The sequence below is a fragment of the Mobula birostris genome, chromosome 24 (assembly GCF_030028105.1).
Source record: "Mobula birostris isolate sMobBir1 chromosome 24, sMobBir1.hap1, whole genome shotgun sequence".
In the NCBI taxonomy this organism is placed as follows: domain Eukaryota; kingdom Metazoa; phylum Chordata; class Chondrichthyes; order Myliobatiformes; family Myliobatidae; genus Mobula; species Mobula birostris.
Window position 1 is genome coordinate 9,187,266 of NC_092393.1, and position 25,246 is coordinate 9,212,511.

Sequence of the window (25,246 nt, forward strand, 5' to 3'; positions counted from 1 at the left end):
TCCTGGCCCATGCATTGCCCCGGGGAAGAGAAGAGGGTTTCCAGCCTTGGCCCTGAGCGGAGGTCCCGCTCCTTGCTTGTCCAGGGTTTCCCTACTTGGCTCTGCACAGGGAAAGGCCCCGTCACGGGCGGAAAACAGCAGGGTCGGTCGCGGTCAGTGGGAGGGTTTCTTCGCCGATCCGCCCCGACAGTCTACGTCTCTTAAGAAAACCCGGCAGCGGGGGACAGCCAAGCTGCAACAATGGCCATGGCCGAAGGAGAGGGCAGCAGCTCGGCCCTTGCCCGGGTGCGGGTGTCGGCTGACCGGCTGCTGTGTCCCATCTGCCTGGAAGTGTTCCGACAGCCGGCCACCCTGCCGTGCGGCCACAGCTTCTGCCTGGCCTGCATCGAGCGGCTGTGGGAGCAGCCAGCGGCCGGCGGGGGCTACAGCTGCCCTCACTGTCGCCAGAGCTTCAGTCCGAGGCCGGCGCTGCGGCCGAACCCGATACTGGGCGGCATCGCGGAGGAGCTGGTGGCCGAGGCCGAGGCCGAGGCCGAGGCTGACGAGGAGGGGGAGGCCGGAGCTGGAGTGACACCCTGCGACGTGTGTCCGGCAGCCCGGCTGCCCGCCGCCCGCTCCTGCCTCCTCTGCCTGGCCTCGTATTGCGAGCGGCACCTGCGGCCGCACCGGCTCAGCGCCGCCTTCCGCGACCACCCGCTGGCGCCGCCCGCCGCCGACGTGGGCCGCCGCAAGTGCGCGCCGCACCGCAAGCACCTGGAGCTCTTCTGCCGGACCGACCGCACTTTCATCTGCGGCCTGTGCCTGGCCGCCGAGCACCGGGAACATCAGGTGGTATCGCTGGACCAGGAGGCCGACAGCCGGAGGGTGAGAGGCAAGGCTCAGCTGTGGGGCGAGGAAGGCAGAGGTCACCTGGGGGGTTAAGGGTCACCGTGCAAGAGGTTCGGGGTCACCGGGGAGTCAGGTGTCAACTGGGAGTGAAGGGATCACCTGGGTTCACTTGGGGTGAGGATCACTGGAAAGGGGATGCCCTGGGGCGGGTGAAAGAGCAGCGTAATCTCTCTAAAGGTCAGGGGTTTTGACTAGGAGAGTGGGATCACTTAGGGGTGAGGGGACAGCTGTTTCTTGTGGAGGTGGTGAAGGGGTTACTGGGGTGGGAGTGTAAAGGTGTCACCTGGGTGGTTTGAGAGGCCATCTGAGGAGGTAGGGGTCACCTAGTAGAGAGGGGCTGAGGTTCGGGATGGGATGGGATCACCCTATAGTGAGGGGTATGATGTCCCTTGTGTGTATTGGCCATGTCTCAAATCAGGAAGGGCTACATGGGTCACCTGGGCACGAAGAAGTGAGAGGTCACGGGGGGGGGATGGCGCTGGGACTGAAAAGGAAGGAGTCACTTGGGAGGAGTGCTGTTTGGCAAGGGGTTGAGGGAATGTAGGGTGTCTGGGGTACGAGGGGGCAGAGATTGCCTGAGGTTGATTAGAGAGTGGGGGGAGGTGTCATTGCAGGAGTTTATATTGCAATGCTGGGAGTTCCCTTGGTGACAGAATGATGTAGGTCGAGAGGGGTTTGCCAGGGAGTGAGCTGGCTGTCATCTGGGTGGTGAGACATGGGTCGGTAAGGTGGTAGAGACAGGTGTTTCGGACCGTGGGGGTGGGGGGTGTAGGTTGCCTGAGAGAAGGCGAGATGCTGATGGCAGGGTTTACCTTGGGTTGAGAGGAAGGTCATTTGGATGTTGGACAGTAAGACCATAAGACAGGAGCAGAATCTGACCATTTGGCCCATCGAGTTACTCTGCCATTCAATTACAGCTGAGATATTTTTCCTCGCAACCTCATTTTCCTGCCTTTTACCCTTAACATTTTACTATCAGCCTCCACTTTAAATATACCCAATGACCTGGCCTTGACAGATGTCTGTGGCAATGAATTACACAGATTCACCACCCACTGGCTGAAGAAATTCCTCCTCATTGCTGTTCTAAACGGATTTCTTCTGTTCTGAGGCTGTGCTCTCTGGTCCTGGACTCTCCATTTAATGGAAACATCTTCTCCATATCCACTTTATCTAGGCTTTTACAATATTCAGTATGTTTCAATGAGATTCTCCCTCATTCTTCTAAACTCCAGCATGTACAGGCTCAGAGCCATCCTATGCACCTCATATATATACCCTTTCATGTCGGGGGTCATCCTTGTAAACCTCCTCTGGATCCTCTCGAATGCCAGCAAATTCTTTCTTAGATATGGGACCAAAATTGCTGATAATACTCCAAATGTTCTCTGATCAATCCTCGAGACAGAAAGGGCAGCATTGCTGGTTTTCTTTCCTAAATCCTTATTTGATTCTCTTGACTATTATATCTTATATATGGAAGAATAAGCGTTCTAGATTAAATAAAATTCATCTTCACGAAGATAAAAAGAATGGGGGATTACCCTTACCAAACTTTAGATTTTAGTATTGGGCAGTTAATATAAGAAATCTTACGTTTTGGTTATATTATATAAATCGTGAGGATTGCCCGATGTGGGTTATTTTTAGAAGCTAATTCTGTTAATAAATTCAATGTTATTTCTCTTCTTGGATCCTCACTTCCTTTGTCTTTGAGTAGTTTAACTGATAGTCTAGTAGTTAAACACACAATGAGGATTTGGATACAATTCCGAAAATATTTTGGCTTGCTGAGAATTTCTCTTTCGAGTCCCATTTTCTCTAATTATTTTTTAAACCCTCTATGATTGATGTGGCTTTTAAAGAATGGGATAGATTAGGTATTAAACGTTTTCAGGACTTGTTTGTAGAGGAAAGTCTTTTTTCGTTTTGAACAATTGTCAACTAAATATAGTTTAAACAAAACTCATTTTTTCGATATCTACAAATAAGAGATTTTTTACAGTCTCAAATAAGTACATCTCCTAAAAGTCCTGATAAGAATCTACTAGATGTAATCTTTAATCTGAAATCTTTTTATAATGGATCTATATCTAATATTTATAATATGCTGTTGGGAATGAGAAGTGTTCCTTTAGATAAAATTAAAAATCTTTGGGAACAAGATTTACAGACTTCAATTTCTGAGGAAACTTGGAATCAAATTTTTAAATTGGTCAACACTTCATCGTTATGTGCCCACCACTCTCTCCTACAATTTAAAGTGGTCCATAGGGCCCATATGACTAAGGATAAGTTGTCTCGTTTTTATTTAGATATATCTCCGTATTGTGATAAATGTAATAATGGAGAATCTTCACTCATTCATATGTTTTGGACATGTCTGAGTCTTGGAAAATATTGGAAAGAAGTATTTCAAACTTTTTCGATACTTTTTAAAGTAAATTTCAAGCCTAATCCTTTGACTGCTTTATTTGGTATTGTTGGAGGAAAGGATATTATTTTGGAGCCATCTGATTTGCACATTTTGGCTTTTATGTCTCTTATGGCCAGAAGGATGCTTTTGCTTAAATGGAAAGATGTGGCCCCTCCTATTCGTGCCCTATGGTTATGTGATGTGATGTCATGTTTAAATTTAGAGAAGATTCGATGTTCAGTCTTCGAATCTAATCAAGACTTTCAAATATTGTGGGGATTTCTGAATTATTTTCAAAACCTTTGATTTGCTGTTAAAGCACAAATGATGACTAACAATCTTTTTTTTCTATTAATCAGGTTCGGTCTTGATAGTGGGTTAGATTTTTTTATATAAAAAAATTATTATTTTTCAATGTACGAACTAATTAATTTGTACGTATATAGGGTAAGTAGTCTTTATATGCGATTTAGTTTAATGTATTGACATATTTTTTTCCTGTACTCTGTATTCTTATATATAAATTAATAAAAATATTGGAAAGAAAGGGCAGGTTATTTGTAACGTGGCCTCCTCATGAAGTTAGCTACTGAGCTGTATCAAGCACTGAGATATGATTAGACTTTTGGTCCCAGACCCTCCCTCTGCCTCCTGCTGTGACTCCACTGAGGACATTTCCTGCTTCTCCATTGTCACTATTTACTTTCTCATTTTGCAGAAGGAACTTCAGAAGACTGACTTGGAAATGGGAAAACAGCTGCAGGAGACATTGCTTGAGATTGGATCACTTCAGCAAAATATGGACTCTATTGTGGTGAGTTAGACACCTTGGGTCAATGTTCAAGGTAAATTTATTATCAAAGTATGTATATAGTACCTTGCACTCTACCTTGAGATTAATTTTCTTGAACATATTTACTGGAAAAAAGAAACACAATGGAATTTTACAGAAAACTTTACATAAACAGCTAACAGCAAAAGAAAGCAAACTTTGCAATAAAAATAATGGGGAGAACATGAGTTGTAAAAGTCCTTGAAAGTGCGTCTGTATATTGTAGTTCATAGAAGTTTAGAGTAATGGTAAATGCAGTTATCCACTCTGGTTTAGGAGCCTAGTGGTTGTAGGGTAATAACTGTTCCTTAATTTGTTGGTGTGGGACTTAAGGCTTCTGTACCTCCTGCCCATTGGCATTATTGACAATAGGACAGAGCCTGGTAGGGGGTCTTTGATGATTGATGCTGCTTTCTTGTGGCAGTGCTCCCATGTAAATGTACTCAGTGATGGGGATGGCTTTGTCTCTGAGGGACTGTTATTTCCATCACTTTTCCATTCCTGGGTGGTGGTGTTTCCGTACTAGGCTGTGATGCAACTAGTTAACAAACTCTTCACAGTGCATCTATAGTAATTTGTCAAAGGTTTCGTTGACATGCTGAATCGAGGCGCTGTTGATGGCTCTTTTGTGCTGGTCCCAGGACAGATCTTCTGACAAGTTAATACCATGGAATTTAAAGCTACTGACCTTCTTTACCTCGATTCCACTGATGAAGACTGACTCGTGGGTCTGCTGCTTAATTCCCATTTGGAATTGAAAGGGCCTTCTCTTCCTTCCTTCCTGCAGTTCTCTGTCAGCAGGTGGTATTGACCTCTGCTTTCCTCTCTCTCCTTTTGTAATAAGTGAAAAATTTCAGTTCATCTCAGAAAGTAATCAGAGCCAGGCTATTTCATGAAAATGGGGCAGCAGCATCAGACAAAGTGAGGTGGGTATGTGGAATGAGGTGCCAGAAATAGTGGTTGAGCTGGGCACTTCAGTGACATTTTAAAAGCTGTTGAGATAAGAACATGGATAGGAGAAGTTTTGAGAACTCTGAGTTTAACATGGGCAGATGGGAAAGAAACACTGGGCAAAACAGTCAGCATGGATGAGTTGGGCTGAAGGGCCTCTATGGCTCTGTGACTAAAGTAGTTTCCATCCATTCAGCATTAGTTATGTATCTCTATCTCCCATCAAGTATTTATTCACTAATAGCTAGAGCTGCAAATGTGCATCGGACTCCTTTCCCTTCATTCCTGGCACTTGGAGGTGACAGTGGGTGAGTGGGAGGTCATCTTGGTGCATGTAATACAGCACAGGAAACAGGTCCTTCGGCCCATCTCATCTATGTTTGTTTATTGAGATATATTGCGGAATAGGCTCTTCCGGCCCTTGTGAGTCGCATCGTCCAGCAATTTAATCCTAGACTAATTATGGGACAATTTACAATGACCAATTAATCTGCCAACCAGAAGGTCTTTGGATTTGGCTCCCAGTGTGGCCTCTTGTATATCAATGAGACCCGACGTAGATTGGGAGACCGCTTCGCCGAGCATCTACGTTCTGTCTGCCAGAACTGTGGTGTGTATATGGAACAAGTTGCCAGTGGCCACCCATTTTAGTTCCACTTCCCATTCCCATTCCCATTCCGATATGACTATCCATGGCTTCCTCCTCTGTCAGGATAAGGCCACATTTAGGTTGGAGGAACAACACCTTATATTCTGATATTCTGTTGGGGTAGCCTCCAAACTGCCCATTGCCTCCCTCCGGTGCTCCTCTCCCCCCTTCTTTCTTTCTTCCATGGCCTTCTGTCTCTTTCACCATTTAAATTCCTAGTTTTTTGCTTCATCCCTCCCCCTCCAAGTTTCACCTATTGCCTGGTGTTTCTCTCTCCCCTCCCCCACCTCTCAAATCTACCCCTCAGTTTATTTCTCCAATCCTGCCGAAGGGTTTCGGCCAAAACGTCAACTGTATTTTTTCCCATAGATACTGCCTGGCTTGCTGAGTTCCTCCAGCTTTTTGTGTGTGTTGCTCGGATTTCCAGCATCTGCAGATCTTCTCTTATTTGGTCTTTGGATTGTGAGAAGAAACCAGAGCATCTGGAGGAAACCCATGCAGTCATGGAGAGAATGTACAAACTCTTTATAGGCAGCAGTGAGAATTGAACCTGGGTCACCTGTATTCTATATATGACTATGATTTTGTGCCGTGCTGAACAAGCTGCCCTTCACAGCTAGTTCCACTTGCATGCATTTGATCCATATTCCCAATCAACCTTTCCTATACATGTATCTGTCCAACTGTCTTTAAAATGTTGTTGTTGTACCTGCCTCACCGACTTCCTCGGGCAACTTGTTCCATATACGCACCACTTTATATGTGAAGAAGTTTCCCCTCAGGTCTCTTTTAAATCTTTCCCCTCTCATTTAAACCTATACCTTTTAGTTTGTGATTCCCTCTCCCAAAAGAAAAAGATTTAAAAGATCAGAGATGATGGAAGTCACCAAGAGGGTTGTCCTCTCATGAAGTTAGTAGATGAACTGTATATAACATCTGAAATGTGAACAGGCTTCCAGTCCTGCTGCTTTCCTCTGTCCCATTCCTCAACCGAAAATTCTCTTGTCTCTCTTCAGCGAACCTCTCAGAAAGTGGAAATGGAGATCACCAACCATTTCTCTGCGATGACAGAATCCCTTGATGAGGCCCTGAGAGTGGTGATTGCGATAATTGGGAGGGAGCAACAGGCAGCCTTGACGGAGGTCAAAGCCACCAGGGCCCAACTAGAACAGAAGTGTATGGAGCTCCGAGAGAAGAAACTCCAGCTGGAAATCTTGGCCAACAAGAGTGATAACTTCAAGTTAGTGCAGGTAAAATTATTAGTTCATCAGCAAACTCGCAGTTTCAAATTTAATTTTTTGCAGCACAAACAAGGTGTTGGAAGAACTCAGCGGTCAGGCAGCATCTGTAGAGGGATATGGACAGCTGTCATTTCGGGTTGAGACCCTGCAGGTGGACAGAAGGATAAGAGGAGAGATAGCCAATATAAAGAGGGCTGGGCTACCCCATTTATCTTTCAGTCCAGGTAATGGGTCTCGACATAGAGCACCTCCACTGTTCATCTCCCTCCAATAAATTCAGTCTGACCTGCTGACCTCCTCCAGCTTCTTGTTTTTTGCTCCAGATTCCAACATCTGCAGCCTTTTGTGTTTCTGTCTTCATTCACTGCAGCGTAATTTTAGATATTTTTGGTGTATTTAACAATTTGGTCTTTTAAATCACAATTTATTTATTGAGATACGGTGAGGAATAGGCCCTACTGACCCAGTAATACCCAGCTCATGATAAAATGGCGAAGCAGACTCGATGGGCCGAATGGCCGACTTCTGCTCCTTTCTCATGTGGTCTTGTGATTTAACTATACCCTAATCATGGGACAATTTACAATTACCTATTAACCTGCAATCGTATGTCTTTGGACTGTGGGAGGAAACTGAAGCACTCAGAGGAAACCCACGTGGTCACGAGGAAAATATACAAGCTCTTTACATGCAGCGTTGGGAATTGAACCCAGGTCTCCTGTACTGTAAAGTATTGCTAACATTATGCTACTGTGCCACTCAGTGCAAGAAGGGCTATGTTATATGGTAAGTAAAGCCATTTAATTGACATTGAAAATATAGAAATGGGAGCCTCACTGAGACTGCTCTGCAATTGAGCCAGTTCCCAGCTGATCCTTGATCTCATCCACTGATCTCCCCAGGTGATTCCCGGATCCAATGATACTTTTTGTTTGTGCTTTTCACTGAGCTTGGCAATTATCTTGCAGACGTTTTATCACCAGTTGAGGTAACATCTGCAGTTGTTTGTGTTTCTCTCTAGGAGTGTTCCTGTTAATATAGCCCCCTGTTCGATTGCTCCTGATTAGTTACTCCTTCAGTTGACCTTTGAATTCCATTGGCTGGCGTTTCTTTAACCTTAGGGGTTTGTAGATGGCATCTATTTCAATATGTTTGTTTTCAAAGTTATCAGAAGAGAACCACACTTCGAAAAGTTCTCGTACCTGCTTCATGTTTGCCTGTGCCAAAACCTCCACAGTGTCGGAGTTATGGTAGTGTCCTTCTTAGTCTTCATGCACTGAGATCAGCGACAGTGGATCATGTCTCCATACTGCCAGTTTGTGTTCCCGTAAATGAGTTGAGAGGTTACGTCCTGTCTGTCTGACATAGTTCGTGTTGCTCCTCCACAGGTGATCCTGCACACCATATTGCTTTTGTTGATTGTTTTTACTGGTATATTGGTCCTTGAGACAAGCCCCAGGGTCAGAGTTGGGACCACAATATTTTTCATTTGGTTATTCATTAATCGGTGCGTGGGGCTTTTCAGTTTGCAGATTTGAAAAGCCTGGAAGTATAGTTAACAGTGAGGAGGATTGTCGGATAACACAGAAGGGCTTGTTTTGTGGGCAGATGATTAATCAAATTTCAGTAGAGATGTACATAGAACATAGAAACGTAGAAAACCTACAGCATAATACAGGCCGTTCAGCTCACAATGCTGTGCCGAACATGTACTTACTTTAGAAATTACCTAGGGTAATTACACATAGCCCTATGTGTCTGTTGAAGTGATGCAATTTGATTGAGAGAATGTGAGATGATTTTGACCGAGTAACAACTGTAAAGCAAATGGGAATCTGGGATTTATAGACATGCATAGAGTAGGAAAGGAGCTCAGCATATCACGGAAACCAACCTCCCTCCATGGACTCGAATGGTTTGCTGCCTCAGGAAAGTAGCCAATAGAATCCAAGACCCCACCCATCCTGGACATTCTCTCTCCTTCCCCCTTCCATCAGGAAGAGAGTGAAAAAGCCTGAAATTATGAGCCACCAGGCTCAAGGACAGTTTTATCTCACTGTTGTGGTATTAATGAAAAGATTTCTTGTATGATAGAATGGACTCGAGCTCACAATCTATATAGTTTTGACCTTGTACCCTATAGTCTGCCTTCACTGCACTTTCTCTGTATCTGTAACACTTTATTCTGCATTCTGTTATTGTTTTTCCCTTTGTACTACCTTGATGTACTGATGTGATGAAACAGTCTTTCTGGATGACATACAAAAGAAGTTTTCCACTGTGCCTTGGTGCATGTGGCCACTTTCCAAAATAAAAATGGTCTTGGCCCAAAACATCAGCTGTTTATTCATTTGCAACAATAACAAAATGCTGGAGCAACTCAGCAGGGCAGGCAGTTTCTGTGAAAAAGAATAAACAGTTGACGCTTTGGGTTGAGACTTCTTGTTCATTTAGAAGGGTCTCTGCCTGAAACATTAACTGTTTATTCAGTTCCATAGATGCTACCTGACCTGCTGAATTCCTCCAGCATTTTGCAGGTGTTGCTTTGGATTTCCATTATCTGCAGACTTTCTTGTGTTTATAACCATTTTCCAAGTGGTGTTGATCTGCATGTAACACTGGGTTGGTCCACAAGAGGGGAACTGTGTCCAAGCCTGGTCAGTTTACTTCAGGGAGAGTGTTCAGGGACGCTGTTAGAGGTTGCAGATTGTCACTTACTGGGGTGGAGGGTTTCAGCTATGAGATTTAGCTGAAGAAGCTGGAGTTGTTCTGCTTGCAGCACACAGGATTGGATAAGTCCATAAAACATAGGAACTGAATTTGGCCATTTAGCCCATTGAGTTTGCTCCAGAGTGAAGCTGGTCCCAGAATCAGATGCTTCAAGGGTTTTATTTTACTTGGTGGTGCTGCATTTTGTGATTGGCTGCCTGTAAATGTGGTGGAATAAAATCAGTCGGTGTTTTCAAGTGGGAGTCAGAGGGAACAAATTATTTGATAGACTGAGATGAAGGAAGAGGACAACACAACTAACAGGATCAACTCTATTTGAAGCCAGCCGAGAATGAATAAGCTAGTCTATGCTGTAACAGTTCAATGGCAGATTTTTCTTTTTTCTCTCTTTGTCCTTGCTTCAATAGGGATGGTGTTTACTGTCTTTTATTCTGCAGGGTTTATCTCTGTGTTATGTTTGGCATTTGCTATATCCATAACCAGCTTTTTAAGAATCTCGAGTAGCACCTTTGATTCTACTAATTTCTGTTGCCCAGTTTCTAAATGTCTGATATTTAGGAACAGCTGAGGGACATGGTCTTGGCTCCGTACCTTATGGAAATGTTGCTGGTCACTGTCAAAACATTTATTTAATGCCTCAACCATTTCTCTCTTCTCTGTTATAATTTCTCAAGTAATCCTTCTAGTCAACCCACTCCTAGTTTTTGCTACAATCTTACAATCTTCAATTTCCCTTCTTGCTATTTTATCTTCATTTTATAATTTTCATTCTTCTGTCATCCTTTGCTGCTTCTTCAGATTCTTTCTCTTGTCAGTCTTATTCACCTTTGTGACAACATTATAATGCCCTTTTGTAATTCAGTGCCCCACAAATGCCCCATGTGTCGCCCTAATGTGGAACCGCAAATTAGTGATTACTGCTTGCTTTGGGAAGCAATCCTTGTGTACTGAGACCTTTGCTGATATACCTAGGGTCATTCCTCTGTTTCCATTCCAAGTAACTGGTGGAAAGGGCTAGGAGGTCTGAAGGGACCATTGATCTGAGAACATACGGCAGAGTGACAACCCTTTGCACCCCTCGGACTATTGTACAAGTTGTGAAAATTGTGACACCTCATTTGTGGCTGCAGCTCAGTTGGTGTAACTCACTGAGTCTCTTCCCAAACCACGAGCTCACATGCAGTATGACAGTCCAGTGCTGTACTGAGAAAGTGCAGCATTGTCAAGGCTTTCATAGTTTGGGTGAAACAGGGATCAAAGGCTCTTTATCCCCTCTCAGTGGATGTAAATGATCCTTCAGCACTTTTGGAAGGTAGAGATAAAGGTGAAAAGGATGAATGATGACAGCCACTTAACTAACCCCAAGAAACAAATTATTTAATTATTTCATAGCTTTTTGTGGAATCTTACTGTATACAACATTGTTGCTGTGGTAGAACAATGATTAAATTTTAAATTCATTGTTCGATATTCAAATGGAAACATAAGCTCTTTTTCTTCTGTTTCCTGCCAGGACTCCCTCTGCTTCAGCAATGTTTCACAGGTCCCTGACGTCCCACGGTTCAAGTCCGACTTTGATTTCAAGCTGGCCCGTGCGAGCCGGGCTGCCGCCGAGCTCTCGTCGCAAGTGAAGGAGTGCCTGCGGAGAGCAATGAAGCGCAGACTGAAGAGCACGGAGAGGAGAGGTCAGTGAATTCCGTATTTGTGGCACTCGTGGGTTCTGTTTACCCAGGCAGCTCACAAGAGTGATCTCTAATCAAACCTCCCTCACCCAACTAACAGCAGTGGTTGATATAATGGTGTGTCAGTTGCGTCACAGAGTTTGAGATAGTAAGTGCACACTAAATCTGTACCATTCACTGTGTATATTGTGCAGAACAGGTTTGTGCTGCTGAGTGGCCAGTATTCATAATGCTTCAACAATATGAATATTCCAAAATATTCATATTTTTGAACCATCGAAACATGGTTTGTATTTGGGATATCAGTCTGTGTGCGTGTGTATGTATGTACAGGAGCAGAGATCATTCCAGCTGTCCATCTAAAATTAACACCAACTCAGCTATGAGAATCAGAATCAGGTTTAATACCACTGGCATATGTTGTGAAATTGTTAACTTTGTGGGAGCAGGACAATGCAATACGTAATAATAAAGAGAAAAAGAAAACCAAATTACAGAATTATATGTTGATGGAGTACATACAGAATAAGTTCATTTGAACTCCATAAACACCAAGTGGCAGGAGGTAGATTCCCTTGTGTTATAGTCCCATTGTAAATTCATGTTTATTCTTCAACTATAGGAGATGTCATCACGCTGACTTGCTGCTTGCAGTAACCACATCCCTGTGCCCACTGTCATTGGCCACTTAATACCTCAAAGCTTGAGTCTCAAGGCCAGTTGGAAAGTGAGAAGTATCTTTGTTTTCTGAATTGTCAGTCGACCATTTTTGGGGATTTGTAGGTTTGTTCTGCACAGAAATGGGCATTTTAACCCACCGAGCCATCATTGAAATGTTCCCACAACCTATGGACTCATTTTCAAAGACTCTTCATCTCATATTCTTGATATTTATTTATTCTTTCTTTCTTTTTATACTTCTACAGTTTGTAGTCTTTTGCACACTGCTTGAATGCCCAAGTTGTTGTGGTCTTTCATTGATTCGAGAAACATAGAAAGCCTACAGCACAATACAGGCCCTTCGGCCCACAATGCTGTGCTGAACATGTACTTACCTTAGTAATTACCTCGGGTTACCATAGCCCTATATTTTTCTAAACTCCATGTACCTATCCAGGAGTCTCTTAAAAGACCCTACCGTATCCACCTCCACCTCCACCACCACCGTTGCCGGCAGCCCATTCCACGCACTCACCACTCCCTGCGTAAAAAAACTTAGCCCTGACGTCTCCTCTGTACCTTCTTCCAAGCACCTTAAAACTGTGCCCTCTCGTGTTAGCCATTTCAGCCCTGGGAAAAACCTCTGATTATCCACACGGTCAATGCCTCTCATCATCTTATACACCTCTATCAGGTCACCTCTCATCCTCCGACTCTCCAAGGAGAAAAGGCAGAGTTCACTCAACCTATTCGCTTAAGGCATGCTCCCCAATCCAGGCAATATCCTTGTAAATTTCCTCTGCACCCTTTCTACAGTTTCCACATCCTTCCTATCGTGAGGTGACCAGAACTGAGTACAGTACTCCAAGTGGGGTCTGACCAGGGTCCTGTATAGCTGTAACATTACCTCTCGACTTTTGAACTCAATCCCACGGTTGATGAAGGCCAATGCTCCCTGTGCCTTCTTAACCACAGAGTCAACCTGTGCAGCAGCTTTGAGTGTCCTATGGACTCGAACCCCAAGATCCCTCTGATCCTCCACACCGCCAAGAGTCTTACCATTAATACCATATTCTGCCATTACATTTGACCTACCAAAATTAACTACCTCACACTTATCTGGGTTGAACTCCATCTGCCACTTCTCAGCCCAGTTCTGCATCCTATCAATGTCCTGTTGTAACCTCTGACAACCTTCCAGACTATCAACAGCACCCCCAACCTTTGTGTCATCAGCAAATCTACTAACCCATCCCTCCACTTCCTCATCCAGGTCATTTATAAAAATCACAAAGAGAAGGGGACCCAGAACAGATCCCTGAGGCACACCACTTTAGAACGACCTCCATGCAGAATATGACCCATCTATAAGCACTTGTTGCCTTCTGTGGGGAAGCCAGCTCTGGATCCACAAAGCAAGGTGCCCTTGGATCCCATGCCTCCTTACTTTCTCACTAAGCCTGGCATGGGGTACCTTATGAAATGCCTTGCTGAAATCCATATACACTACATCTACCTTCATCAATATGTTTAGTCACATCCTCAAAAAATTCATTCAGGCTCGTAAGGCACGACCTGCCTTTGACAAAGCCATGCTGACTATTCCTAATCATATTATGCCTCTCCAAATGTTCATAAATCCTGCCTCTCAGGTTCTTTTCCATCAACTTACCAACCACTGAAGTAAGACTCACTGGTCTATAATTTCCTGGGCTATATCTACTCCCTTTCTTGAATAAGGGAGCAACATCTGCAACCCTCCAATCCCTCGGAACCTCTCCGGTCCCCACTGATGATGCAAAGATCATTGCCAGAGGCTCAGCAATCTTCTCCCTCGCCTCCCGCAGTAGCCTGGAGTACATCTCATCCGGTCCCGGAGACTTATCCAACTTGGTGCTTTCCAAAAGCTCCAGCATATCCTCTTAACGTCTATATGCTCAAGCTTTTCAATTCGCTGTAAGTCATCCCTACAATCGCCAAGAATTGAATTGACTTTATTTCTTACATCCTTCATGTACATGAGGAGTAAACATTTTTACATTGCGTCTACATCAAAATGTGCAATGTGCAATCATAGTAATTTATAATAAATAGAACATTCAATATAATATAGAAACATAGAAAATAGGTGCAGGAGTAGGCCATTCGGCCCTTCGAGCCTGCACCGCCATTTATTATGATCATGGCTGATCATCCAACTCAGAACCCTGCACCAGCCTTCCCTCCATACCCCCTGATCCCCGTAGCCACAAGGGCCATATCTAACTCCCTCTTAAATATAGCCAATGAACTGGCCTCAACTGTTTCCTGTGGCAGAGAATTCCACAGATTCACCACTCTGTGTGAAGAAGTTTTTCCTAATCTCGGTCCTAAAAGGCTTCCCCTTTATCCTCAAACTGTGACCCCTCGTTCTGGACTTCCCCAACATCGGGAACAATCTTCCTGCATTTAGCCTGTCGAATCGCTTTAGGATTTTATACGTTTCAATCAGATCCCCCCTCAATCTTCTAAATTCCAACGAGTACAAGCCCAGTTCATCCAGTCTTTCTTCATATGAAAGTCCTGCCATCCCAGGAATCAATCTGGTGAACCTTCTTTGTACTCCCTCTATGGCAAGGATGTCTTTCCTCAGATTAGGGGACCAAAACTGCACACAATACTCCAGGTGTGGTCTCACCAAGGCCTTGTACAACTGCAGTAGTACCTCCCTGCTCCTGTACTCGAATCCTCTCGCTATAAATGCCAGCATACCATTTGCCTTTTTCACCGCCTGCTGTACCTGCATGCCCACTTTCAATGACTGGTGTATAATGACACCCAGGTCTCATTGCACCTCCCCTTTTCCTAATCGGCCACCATTCAGTTAATAATCTGTTTTCCTATTTTTGCCACCAAAGTGGATAACTTCACATTTATCCACATTAAATTGCATCTGCCATGAATTTGCCCACTCACCTAACCTCTCCAAGCCACCCTGCATCCTCTTAGCATCCTCCTCACAGCTAACACTGCCGCCCAGCTTCGTGTCATCCGCAAACTTGGAGTGCACTCAAATCAGCGTGAGTTCACGAAGCATGTTGGTCCTGGCTTTTATGCTGCGGTACAATTTCCCGGATGGTAGCAGCTGGAAAAGATTGTGGTTGGGATGGCTTGGGTCCTCAAAGATCCTATGGGCCCTTTTTACACACATGACCTTGTAAATGTCCTGAATGGTGGGAAGTTCATGACTACAGATGCGCTGGGCTATCTGCATCACACTCTGCAGAGTCCTGCGATTGAGGGAGGTACAGTTCCCATACCAAGCAGTGATGTAGCCAGTCAGGATGCTCTCAATTGTGCCCCTGTAGAAAGTTCTTTGGATTTGGGTGTCCACACCAAACTTCCTCAACTGCCTGAGATGAAAGAGGCGCTGTTATGCCTTTTTCAACACACAGCTGATATGTACAGATCAAGTCTGTTTTGGTACAGGGACAATGGTGGATAATTTGAAGCAGGAGGGCACTCTGCACTGGGAGAGGGAGAGATTACAAATGTCTCTAAACCCACCTGCCAGTTGTGTTGCGCACATCATAAGTACTCGACCTGGGATGCTGTCCAGTCCCACAGCCTTGTGACTGTCCGCTCATTGGAAACATCTGCATACCTCAGCCTCAGAGATGACCAGGTTGCAGGTTGTAGCGGTAGCTTTCCTCGGAGTCTCAGAGTTAGCACATCGAACCTAGCATAAAAGCGTTTTGAGCTCATCTGGGAGAGAGGCTGCTATGTTGGCGGCACTACTACGTTTGGCTTTGAAGTCTGCGATGGTATGCAGCCCTCGCCACAAGTCATGTGTGCTATTCGTTGTGAATCTTGACTGAATCCTTTTCCTTAGTGAATACTGATCCAAACTTCTCCGTGGATTGTCACCTTGTTGCAGTGGAGAAGCTTGTGTGACCCTGATATCCCGAGAGCGAAGCCGTCTGGAGCTATGCTCCTGGTAGGGTCACCCATGGCGGTAAGGTTGAGGGTGAGGTCCCTGACAAAGAACAACCCAACCAAGACCTCAACGGTGGAACAGGCGGATGAAGTTACTTCGAATTCAACGGCTGTGAAGGCGGATGAAGGCTGCAACAAATCCATCAGCTCCAATCGTTGTGGTTTCCATGCCATTGGAATCAGTTGGTTGATTTGTGAAGTATCGTATGCTTCTTGGAGTGCAATATCAAGTACACGTTAAACAAATACACAGAGAGGCATCTTCACTCTGTGGGCCAGTCAAGTTTGGACTCATAAACCACTTGAGAGCCCAAACATAGATCAATGGAATGAAGACCATCATCCTCGACCTCGAGGGAGAGACACGACAACTGATGCAAAGTATTCATTAAGTACCTCTGCTATCTCCTCTGGTTCCATACACACTTTTCCACTGTCACACTTGATTGGTCCTATTCTCTCACGTCTTGCCCTCTTGCTCTTCACAATGCCTTGGGGTTTTCCTTAATCCTGCTCGCCAAGGCCTTCTCATGGTCCCTTCTGGCTGTTCTAATTTCATTCTTCCTAATTTCTCTCCTTCCTGCTAGCACTATAATCTTCTAGATTTCTGTCATTACCTAGTTTTCTGAACCTTTCATAGAAACATAGAAAACCTACAGCGCAATACAGGCCCTTCGGCCCACAAAGCTATGCTGAACATGTCCTTACCTTAGAAATTACCTCGGGTTACCCGTAGCCCTCTATTTTTCTGAGCTTCATATACCTGTCCGGGAGTCTCTTAGAAGACCCTATCATATCCGCCTCCACCACTGCCGCTGGCAGCCTATTCCACGCACTCACCACTCTCTATGTAAAAAAAAAAACACTTACCCCTGACATGTCCTCTGTACCCACTTCCAAGCATCTTAAAACTCTGCCCTCTCATGCTAGCCATTTCAGCCCTGGGAAAAAGCCTCTGACTATCCAGACAATCAATGCCTCTCCAATGCTCCAAGGAGAAAAGGCAGAGTTCACTCAACCTATTCTCATCAGGCATGCTCCCCAATCCAGGCAACATCCATGTAAATCTCCTCTGCACCCTTTCTGTGGCTTCCACATCCTTCCTTTCGTAAGCTTTTCTTCTTGATTAGATTTTCAATAGATTGACTAGATTCTGTTCTGGTTGTTATTCTATTATGGATTTATTGAGATGGCTGCAAGAAAATGAATCTCAGGGTTGTATATAGTGACAGGTACTGTATGTACTTAACACTAAATTTACTTTGAACTTTAAATCAGTATATCACTTACGGAACCAGAGGTGCCAATGCACTTGACTACTGTTATACCACCTTCAAGAACACTTTACTGTGCCATCCCACGCCCACACTTGGGAAGTTCTGATCACCTTGCTGTACGTATAGTCCCAGCTTATAGGCAGAGACTAAACACCACAGCATCACTGATGAGGATGATGAAAGAATGGTCAAAGGAGGTGGAGGAACACTTGCAGAACTGCCTTGAGTTGGTGGACTGGACAGTATTCAGGGATTCATCTTAGAACTTGAATGAATATGCCAGTTGTCACCGACTTCATCAACAGCTGTTTGCTTGCAAGAACATACCGGACTTACCCAAAGCAAAACCAGTGGATGAACCAGAAGATTAGTAGTCTGTTGAAGGTTAGATCTGTGGCACTCAAGACCGGTGACCTAGAACTTTGCAAGAAGTCCAGGTACGATCTGCGGAAGGCTATTTTAAGAGCGAGAAAACAATTCCGATTGAGTTTAGAGACGGAATTGGATGCACGTTAGCCATTATTTCTTACTAAGTGAAAGTCTGTGATCCTGGAAGTCTGTGATCCCAGATGAGTTCAATGCCTTTCGGGCATGCTTTGAAAGGGAGAATAAAACCCCTGTGAGTCCCTGCAGCATCTGGCTACGCTGACCTCTGTCTCAAAGGCCGAAATCAGAACATCTTTCAAGAGGGTGAACCTTTGCAAGGTGTCAGGCCCTGATGGTCTACCTGGTAGGGTACTGAAAACGTGATAGCCAACTCGTGGCAGTGTTCAAGGAGATCTTCAATTTCTCACTGCTGCAGTCGGAGGTTCCCACCTGCTTCAAAAAGACGACAATCATACCAGTGCCCAAGAAGAGCAGTGTGAGCCACCTCAACGACTATCGCAAGGTTGAATTCACATCTACTGTGATGAAGGGCTTTGCGAGGTTGGTCATGGCTAAAATAAACTCCTGCCTGGGCAAGGACCTGGACTCACTGCAATTTGCCTATCGCCATAACAGGTTTTTTTTAGCAGATCCAATCTCACTGGCTCTCCACTTGGCCTTGGGTCACCTGGAGAATAGCAATCTCTACGTCAGGCTGCTGTTTATTGATTACAGCTACACAATCATAACCTCAGTTCTAATCAACAAGCTGTAAAATTTGAGCCCTTGTAGTTCTCTGTGCAACTGGATCCTTGACTTCCTCACTGGGTGATCTCAGTTGCTACAGATCGGGAATAACATCTCTTCACTGACAGTCAACACTGGTGCACCTCAAGGATGTGTGCTTAGCCCACTGCTCTGCTCTCTGTGCACCCTTCCATAGACTGTGTGGCTAGGCACAGCTCAAACATCATCTAAAAATTTGCTGACGACACAACTATTCTTGGCAGAATTTTAGATGGTGACAAGGAGGCATACAGGAGCAAGATAGATCAGCTGGTTGAGTGGTATCACAACAACGTTTTGGCACTCAACGTCAGTAAGACCAAGGAATTGATTGTGGATTTCAGGAAAGGAAAGTTGAGGGAACACACACCATTCCCTATCAAGGGATCGGAAGTGGAAAGGGTAAGCAGTTTCAAGTTCCTGGGTGTCAGTATCTCTAAAGGGCTATCTTGGGCTCAACGTATTGCTGTGATTACACGACAACGGCTATATTTCATTAAAAGTTTGGGGAGACTTGATATGCTATGAAAAACACTCGCAAATTTCTACAGATGTACTAGTTGCATCACCATCTGGTATGGAGGGGCCACTGCACAGGATTGGAAAAAGCTGCAGAAAGTTGTAACCTCAGCCAGGTCCATCATGGGCCCTAACCTCCCCAACATCAAGGACATCTTCAAAAGGTGATGCCTCAAAAAGATGGCATCAATCATTAAGGACCCCCATCATTCAGGACATGCCCTCTTCTCATTGCTACCATCAAAGGGCAGGTACAGGACCCTGAAGACATGCACTCAGTGTTTCAGGAACAGCCATTTCCCCTCCACCATCAGATTTCCATGAGCACTACCTCAATATTTTTTTCTCTCGTTTTGCACTGTATTGTAATTTATAGTTACTTGTTATTATGTATTGCAATGTACTGCTGCCACAAAACAGCACATTTCACAACATATGCTGGTGACATTAAACCTGATTCTGATTCTAGTTCTGGAGTGAGATTAGAACCAGGGGACAAAGCCTCAAGGTCTAGGTGAATAGATTTAAGACAGAGATGAGAAACTACTTTATCCGGAGGGTTGTGAGTCTGTACAATTCTCTACTCAGGGAGGCAGCAGAATGGTGGAGCAAGCCTGATGGGTCAGATGGCCATAAGACTTCTGCTGCTGTTTCTTATGATCTTACGTGGGGGCAATCTGGAACACTGTGAGGAAACCCAAGTGGTCACAGGGAGGTCGTGCTAACAGAGGCCAGGACTGAACTTGGGCCCCTCAAGCTGTAAGGAGACAGCTTTACTAGATGCCTTTGATCTTTGTTGCGCTTGATAAGAAAAAGTGTTAATGGAAAAATTGAAAAGACTTGTTTGTATTCCTTGCTCTCCCACATGCTTTACTTGGTTTTCAAAGGATTAATCCAGGAAACTGCACGAGATGTGGCTGGGTAGGTAATCCTAGGCCACCTTATTTTGTAAATTATTTCTGTTGATGTCCCATTGATCAAACTCAACTGACCTGCACCAGCTATATTTGAGAAAAGGTGGTCCACATACACAACAAGTCATTCTTAAGGGGTGCTGCAGTCACCACTATAATGCTGAGATTTATTAAAAATAACTGCTCCGTCTGCCTGTGGAAGGTGCAGGGGCTTTCTTTCCTTACACATTTAAATTATGGTCAGCTACTGCCCACAAATGCCTTTCTGTGACCCTTCCTCTATCCAAGCTCCCTCACCATCTGACAGGGGAGTCGGCCATCTGAACCATCTAGCTTCTCCGCCATTCAATAAAATCCTAACTCACTTCCCGTGCACTTGTAAGACCTTCTATAGGGTTATGGCTGATGACATAGAAGGTAAAGTTCAAAAGGTCACTGCTGTCTTGCAGCATTGGCAAACTTTGGTCCTTTGTAAAAAGTACAATGGAATCTTTTGCATCCGAGGAGGTAAGCAAGGTCATGTTTTAACATCTTGTTATAAGTGTGTCCTCTCCAACAGTGCGGGTCTTCAGAACTGGACTGGGAGTTGCAAGTTTCTAGGGTCGGGCTTGAGCACATGGCAAGAGAGTATCTGTTCAATCCTGGAGGACATTATAGAGCAATGAATACCAAAGAACAATACACAAATAAAGTCTCTTTTATCTCTCTTCATGTGGACAGGGTGTGACAAGAGTGCAGAAACATCAGATTTACCTTGCCACACCTCACTGGACTCCCCGGAACCCAAGATTCGGAGGAGCTTTGAAGAGTGTAAGTAGATCATACAATTTTTTTTTGAATTGATAATGAGTATTATTCATTTATTTGCTCTTATAGATCATGATCCCTCAGTGTCTCATTTTGCCAAACAAGTAATCATTTTTCTCCTTGGGTAGTCCATTGTGTTGAGGGTGACTTACTTCCATTCCAGTCATGTGGGTCTCTGAGATGGCCAATGTGTAGTGGCTTTTTAAATGCTGTAATCAACGATCAGGGATTCCCAGAAGTTGGAGGGAATGTCGTATTAAATTTTCAAGGAGACTGTGTGAACTCCTTGAATTGCATCCTCCCTCCAGATCGTTATTTAATGCTGTGACAAACTTGGAATAGAGTGAATGTATCTGAGTCTAAATTTGTGAATAACATAGCCAGCTGAACCAACCATGCATTTGGGTTTCAGTGCTGGGAATGTTGGACTGGACTGGTTAAGTTATCCCAAAGATGGACTGCAGGATTTAATGGTGGCATGTTTTGACGTATCTTTTGGTATCTTCAACACAACAAGGTTTTGCTTACAAGAGGATTATGTTGCAGGTATTTAATCTGGAGGAATCCACTGGCTTTTCCTGTGGGTTTAATGAGCTGCTGCCTAGAGCAGCCTCCTGAGTCAGGTTCAAGCTGATAGGTGCACCACCTAATTTCTGCCACCAGTTATCACTGACATTATCCTTTTCACAATCTTAGTGATTCCAAAACCTTTACTAGTGTAACATCTACTTCCAATTTTACTGTAGGAAATCTTGCCACACTGCGACCTTCAGCAGACTTGAGTTGTCTGTGTGCTTGGTTACAGTGTTATTCAGGACACTGCCCTGCTTGTTTTCCATTGGGGCCAACAAAGTCACAAATCAGCCTTCTATTGCAAGAGATCCATCTCTGACAATGCTGCATTCCTTCAGCACTGCCCCAGTATCTGCACTGGAATGGGATGTGAATCAGTAGGCTTGCTGACTCCGTTTTCACTGAATTCCACCAGCAGCAGGCAGTGAGGACTGGAGCATGGGGGATTTGCAGAAAGTCTTTTGGATGTAGTAGTGAGAGAAGGGGTTGTTGGAATGGGATTACACACACTCACAATGGCTATAATCTAAGAGTTTTAGACTCAGATGTTGAGTAGAAGCTGTCTCATAAATTACCTCAAAGGTGTGTGGGAAGAGCTGGCCACCTCTACCATGTTGGGAGGAAGAGCTTCCGTAGGGAGCGTCAGATTAAATTGAAGCTAGTTTCTCTGCCAAGTACTCCATTGTGCCTTCCTGCTAACACCTGCACTGCACTTTCTCTCTAACTTTAATTCTTTATTCTGCATTCTGCGTGGTTTTACCTTGTACCACCTCAGTTACTATATAATGAATTGATCTGTATGAACAGTATGCAAAATCAGCTTTGGCACATGTGATAATGGCATACCAATTCCATTTCCAATTCTGCCAGCCTTGTTCTATAGGCAGTTCCATCCAAGGCCTCTAAAGCAGGCTTCTAGCAAAGTGACAATTATGCTGTCGTATCCCTCCTCTGTACACACTGGTGCAAGGATGAGCACCTATGGGTTGATTTCTGTATTCAATTCCAGTAGTGAAAGCTTCCCAAACTTCAATTCTTGGGTATCTCTTCATCAACAAAGCCCTCATATTTTAAACCTCAACTCAAAGCCAGCACATCACTCCCTTAGCACTGTGCTGCAGGGTCAGTCTCAATTATTTTGTCAAAGCTCTGAGGGGAGCTTCTACTCATGCCCTGACTGAGATATGGACACCCTGCAGATGACAGTAGATAAATATATAGCATCTGATTTCTAAGACATCTGTAAAAATGCATACTAGTAAATCAATATAAAGCATTTGAGGTCCCTTCAAATGTATGATTGATGAGGTCTCCTCCAAAGAGCAATGTGTTTGGAGTTATCAACCAATGCACCTTTTAGAGAACATTGCAGTAATACATTGAATTAATTTTGAGGTAAGGTCCACGTTCAAAATCAGAAATAGGATCAGATTTATTATCGGGCCAGGCAGCATCTCTAGGAAGAGGTACAGTCGATGATTCGGGCCGAGACCCTTCGTCAGGACTAACTGAAGGAAGAGCTAGTAAGAGATTTGAAAGTGGGAGGGGGAGGGGGAGGTCCAAAATGATAGGAGAAGACAGGAGGGGGAGGGATGGAGCCAAGAGCTGGGCAGGTGATTGGCAAAAGGGATATGAGAGGATCATGGGACAGGAGGCCCAAGGAGAAAGAAAAGGGGGAGGGAGGGAAAGCCCAGAGGATGGGCAAGGGGTATAGTGAGAGGCACAGAGGGAGAAAAAGGAGAGAGAGAGAAAAAGAATGTGTGTATATAAATAAATAATGGATGGGGTACGAGGGGGAGGTGGGGCATTAGCGAAAGTTAGAAAAGTCAATGTTCATGCCATCAGGTTGGAGGCTACCCAGATGGAATATAAGGTGTTGTTCCTCCAACCTGAGTGTGGCTTCACCTTTACAGTAGAGGAGGCCGTGGATAGACATGTCAGAATGGGAATGGGACGTGGAACTGAAATGTGTGGCCACCCTTACTACCATTCAGGACCCCAGACAGTCCTTCCAGTTGAGGCGACACTTCACCTGTGAGTCAGCTGGGGTGATATACTGCGTCTGGTGCTCCCAATGCGGCCTTCTATATATTGGCGAGATCTGATGCAGACTGTGAGATTGTTTCGCTGAACACCTACGCTCTGTCCGCCAGAGAAAGCAGGATCTCCCAGTGGCCACACATTTTAATTCCATGTCCCATTCCCATTCTGATATACTTTATACTTTATACTTTATATGTCTATCCACGGCCTCCTCTACTGTAAAGATGAAGCCACACTCGGGTTGGAGGAACAACACCTTATATTCTGTCTGGGTAGCCTCCAACCTGATGGCATGAACATTACTTTCTCAAACTTCTGCTAATGCCCCACCTCCCCCTTGTACCCCATCTATTATTAATTAATTAATTTATTTATATACACACATTCTTTTTCTCTCTCTCTCTCTCTCTCCTTTTTCTCCCTCTGTCCCTCTCACTATACCCCTTGCCCATCCTCTGGGTTTCCCCCCCTCCCCCTTTTCCTTCTCCCTGGGCCTCCTGTCCCATGATCCTCTCATATCCCTTTTGCCAAACACCTGTCCAGCTCTTGGCTCCATCCCTCCCCCTCCTGTCTTCTCCTATCATTTTGGATCTCCCCCTCCTCTTCCCACTTTCAAATCTTTTACTAGGTCTTCTTTCAGTTAGTCCTGACGAAGGGTCTCGGCCCGAAACGTCGACTGTACCCCTTCCAAGAGATGCTGCCTGGCCTGCTGCGTTCACCAGCAACTTTTATGTGTGTTGCTTGAAATTCCAGCATCTGCAGATTTCCTCCTGTTCAGATTTATTATCACTGACTTATATGAAATTTTTTGTTTTGCAGCAGCCGTACAGAGCAAAGTACAACAGTTGCTAAAAGTTATCAAATAAATAAGTAGCACAAAAGAAAAGGAATAAAAGAAAAGTTCATAGACTGTTCAGACATCTGACGGTGGAAGGGAAGAAGTGGTTTCAGGATTATTGAATGTAGGTTTTCACTTCCTCACTAATGGCAGAAATGAGAAGAGGGCATGTTCTGGATGGTGGAAACCTTCATGATGACACCGTCTTCTTGAGGCACCATTTGATAAAGATGTCCCTGATGGTAGAGACGGTTGTACTCATGATGGAGCCAGCTGAGTCTATAACCCTCTACAGTTTCTTGAGATCCTGTGCATTGGAACTTTCATACCAGGCTGTGATGCAGCCAGTCAGAGTGCTCTCCAATTGTAGCTATAGAAATTTGAAGAGCCTTCGGTGACATAGCAAGCCTCCTCAAACTCCAAAGTAGAGCCACTTGCCTGCCTTCTTTGTGATTGCATCCATGCGTTGGGCTAAGGATAGATCCTTGGAGATGATAACACCCAGAAACCCAGTATGCCTCCTCGTTGCCATATGAGGTTTTATTAACAACAGCTGTGTCATCTACAAATTTATAGATGGTGTTTGAGCTGTGCCCAGCCACAGAGTCATGACCATTGAGAGAGCTGAGCACCGGCTCGCCTACCCTGACCTTCCTGTCATACCCCATTGAAGACTCTTGAGACACTGGAAGGTGATAACAATAGTCGGCAAGGTTGTAGTGAGCACCTTACTAATGCTGGGCTGCCAGACAGTTAGACCCTGCCTCACCAACCGCTCTCTTGGATTGAGCAGGAGGTATTGCTTGGGTCTCTTATCTCACCCTCTCCCAGTTTCAGTCATAGTCTCTGCTGCTGTTGTGAGGATGGCAAAGTGTAAATAAATAAAAATGGAACACTCTGTCTTTGTTCTGTGTCATATCACACCCTCCCACTGGAGGCTTGGTTTGGCTACTCCCAGGTAGCACCTTCTTGGCGGTCATGTAGCCCGATAAAATTCCTCTTTATGTGATTACAAATAATGGAAATCTTGTATTTCTTTCAGGTGACTCTTGCCTCCACCATCCTCAGCTTCAGCATCTCTCTTCCTTGCACAGCTACT

At 44.7% G+C, this 25,246-nt stretch overlaps 1 protein-coding gene across 2 annotated transcripts in view; it reads left to right on the forward strand.

Annotated features, from left to right (window-relative positions):
• Positions 1-25,246, forward strand: part of LOC140187317 (E3 ubiquitin/ISG15 ligase TRIM25-like) — a 32,203-nt gene continuing 6,957 nt past the window's right edge. The window contains exons 1-5 of one of the 2 annotated variants that reach the window (XR_011883062.1): positions 1-864; positions 4,023-4,118; positions 6,753-6,986; positions 11,221-11,392; positions 20,607-20,696. Coding sequence is in view for 1 of the 2 variants with exons in the window: in XM_072242492.1 (XP_072098593.1) it covers positions 241-864; positions 4,023-4,118; positions 6,753-6,986; positions 11,221-11,392; positions 20,607-20,696 (1,216 nt within the window). In the remaining variant the exon portion in view is untranslated. The remainder of the gene's footprint in view (positions 865-4,022; positions 4,119-6,752; positions 6,987-11,220; positions 11,393-20,606; positions 20,697-25,246) is intronic. The other variant, XM_072242492.1, reaches the window with a different exon arrangement.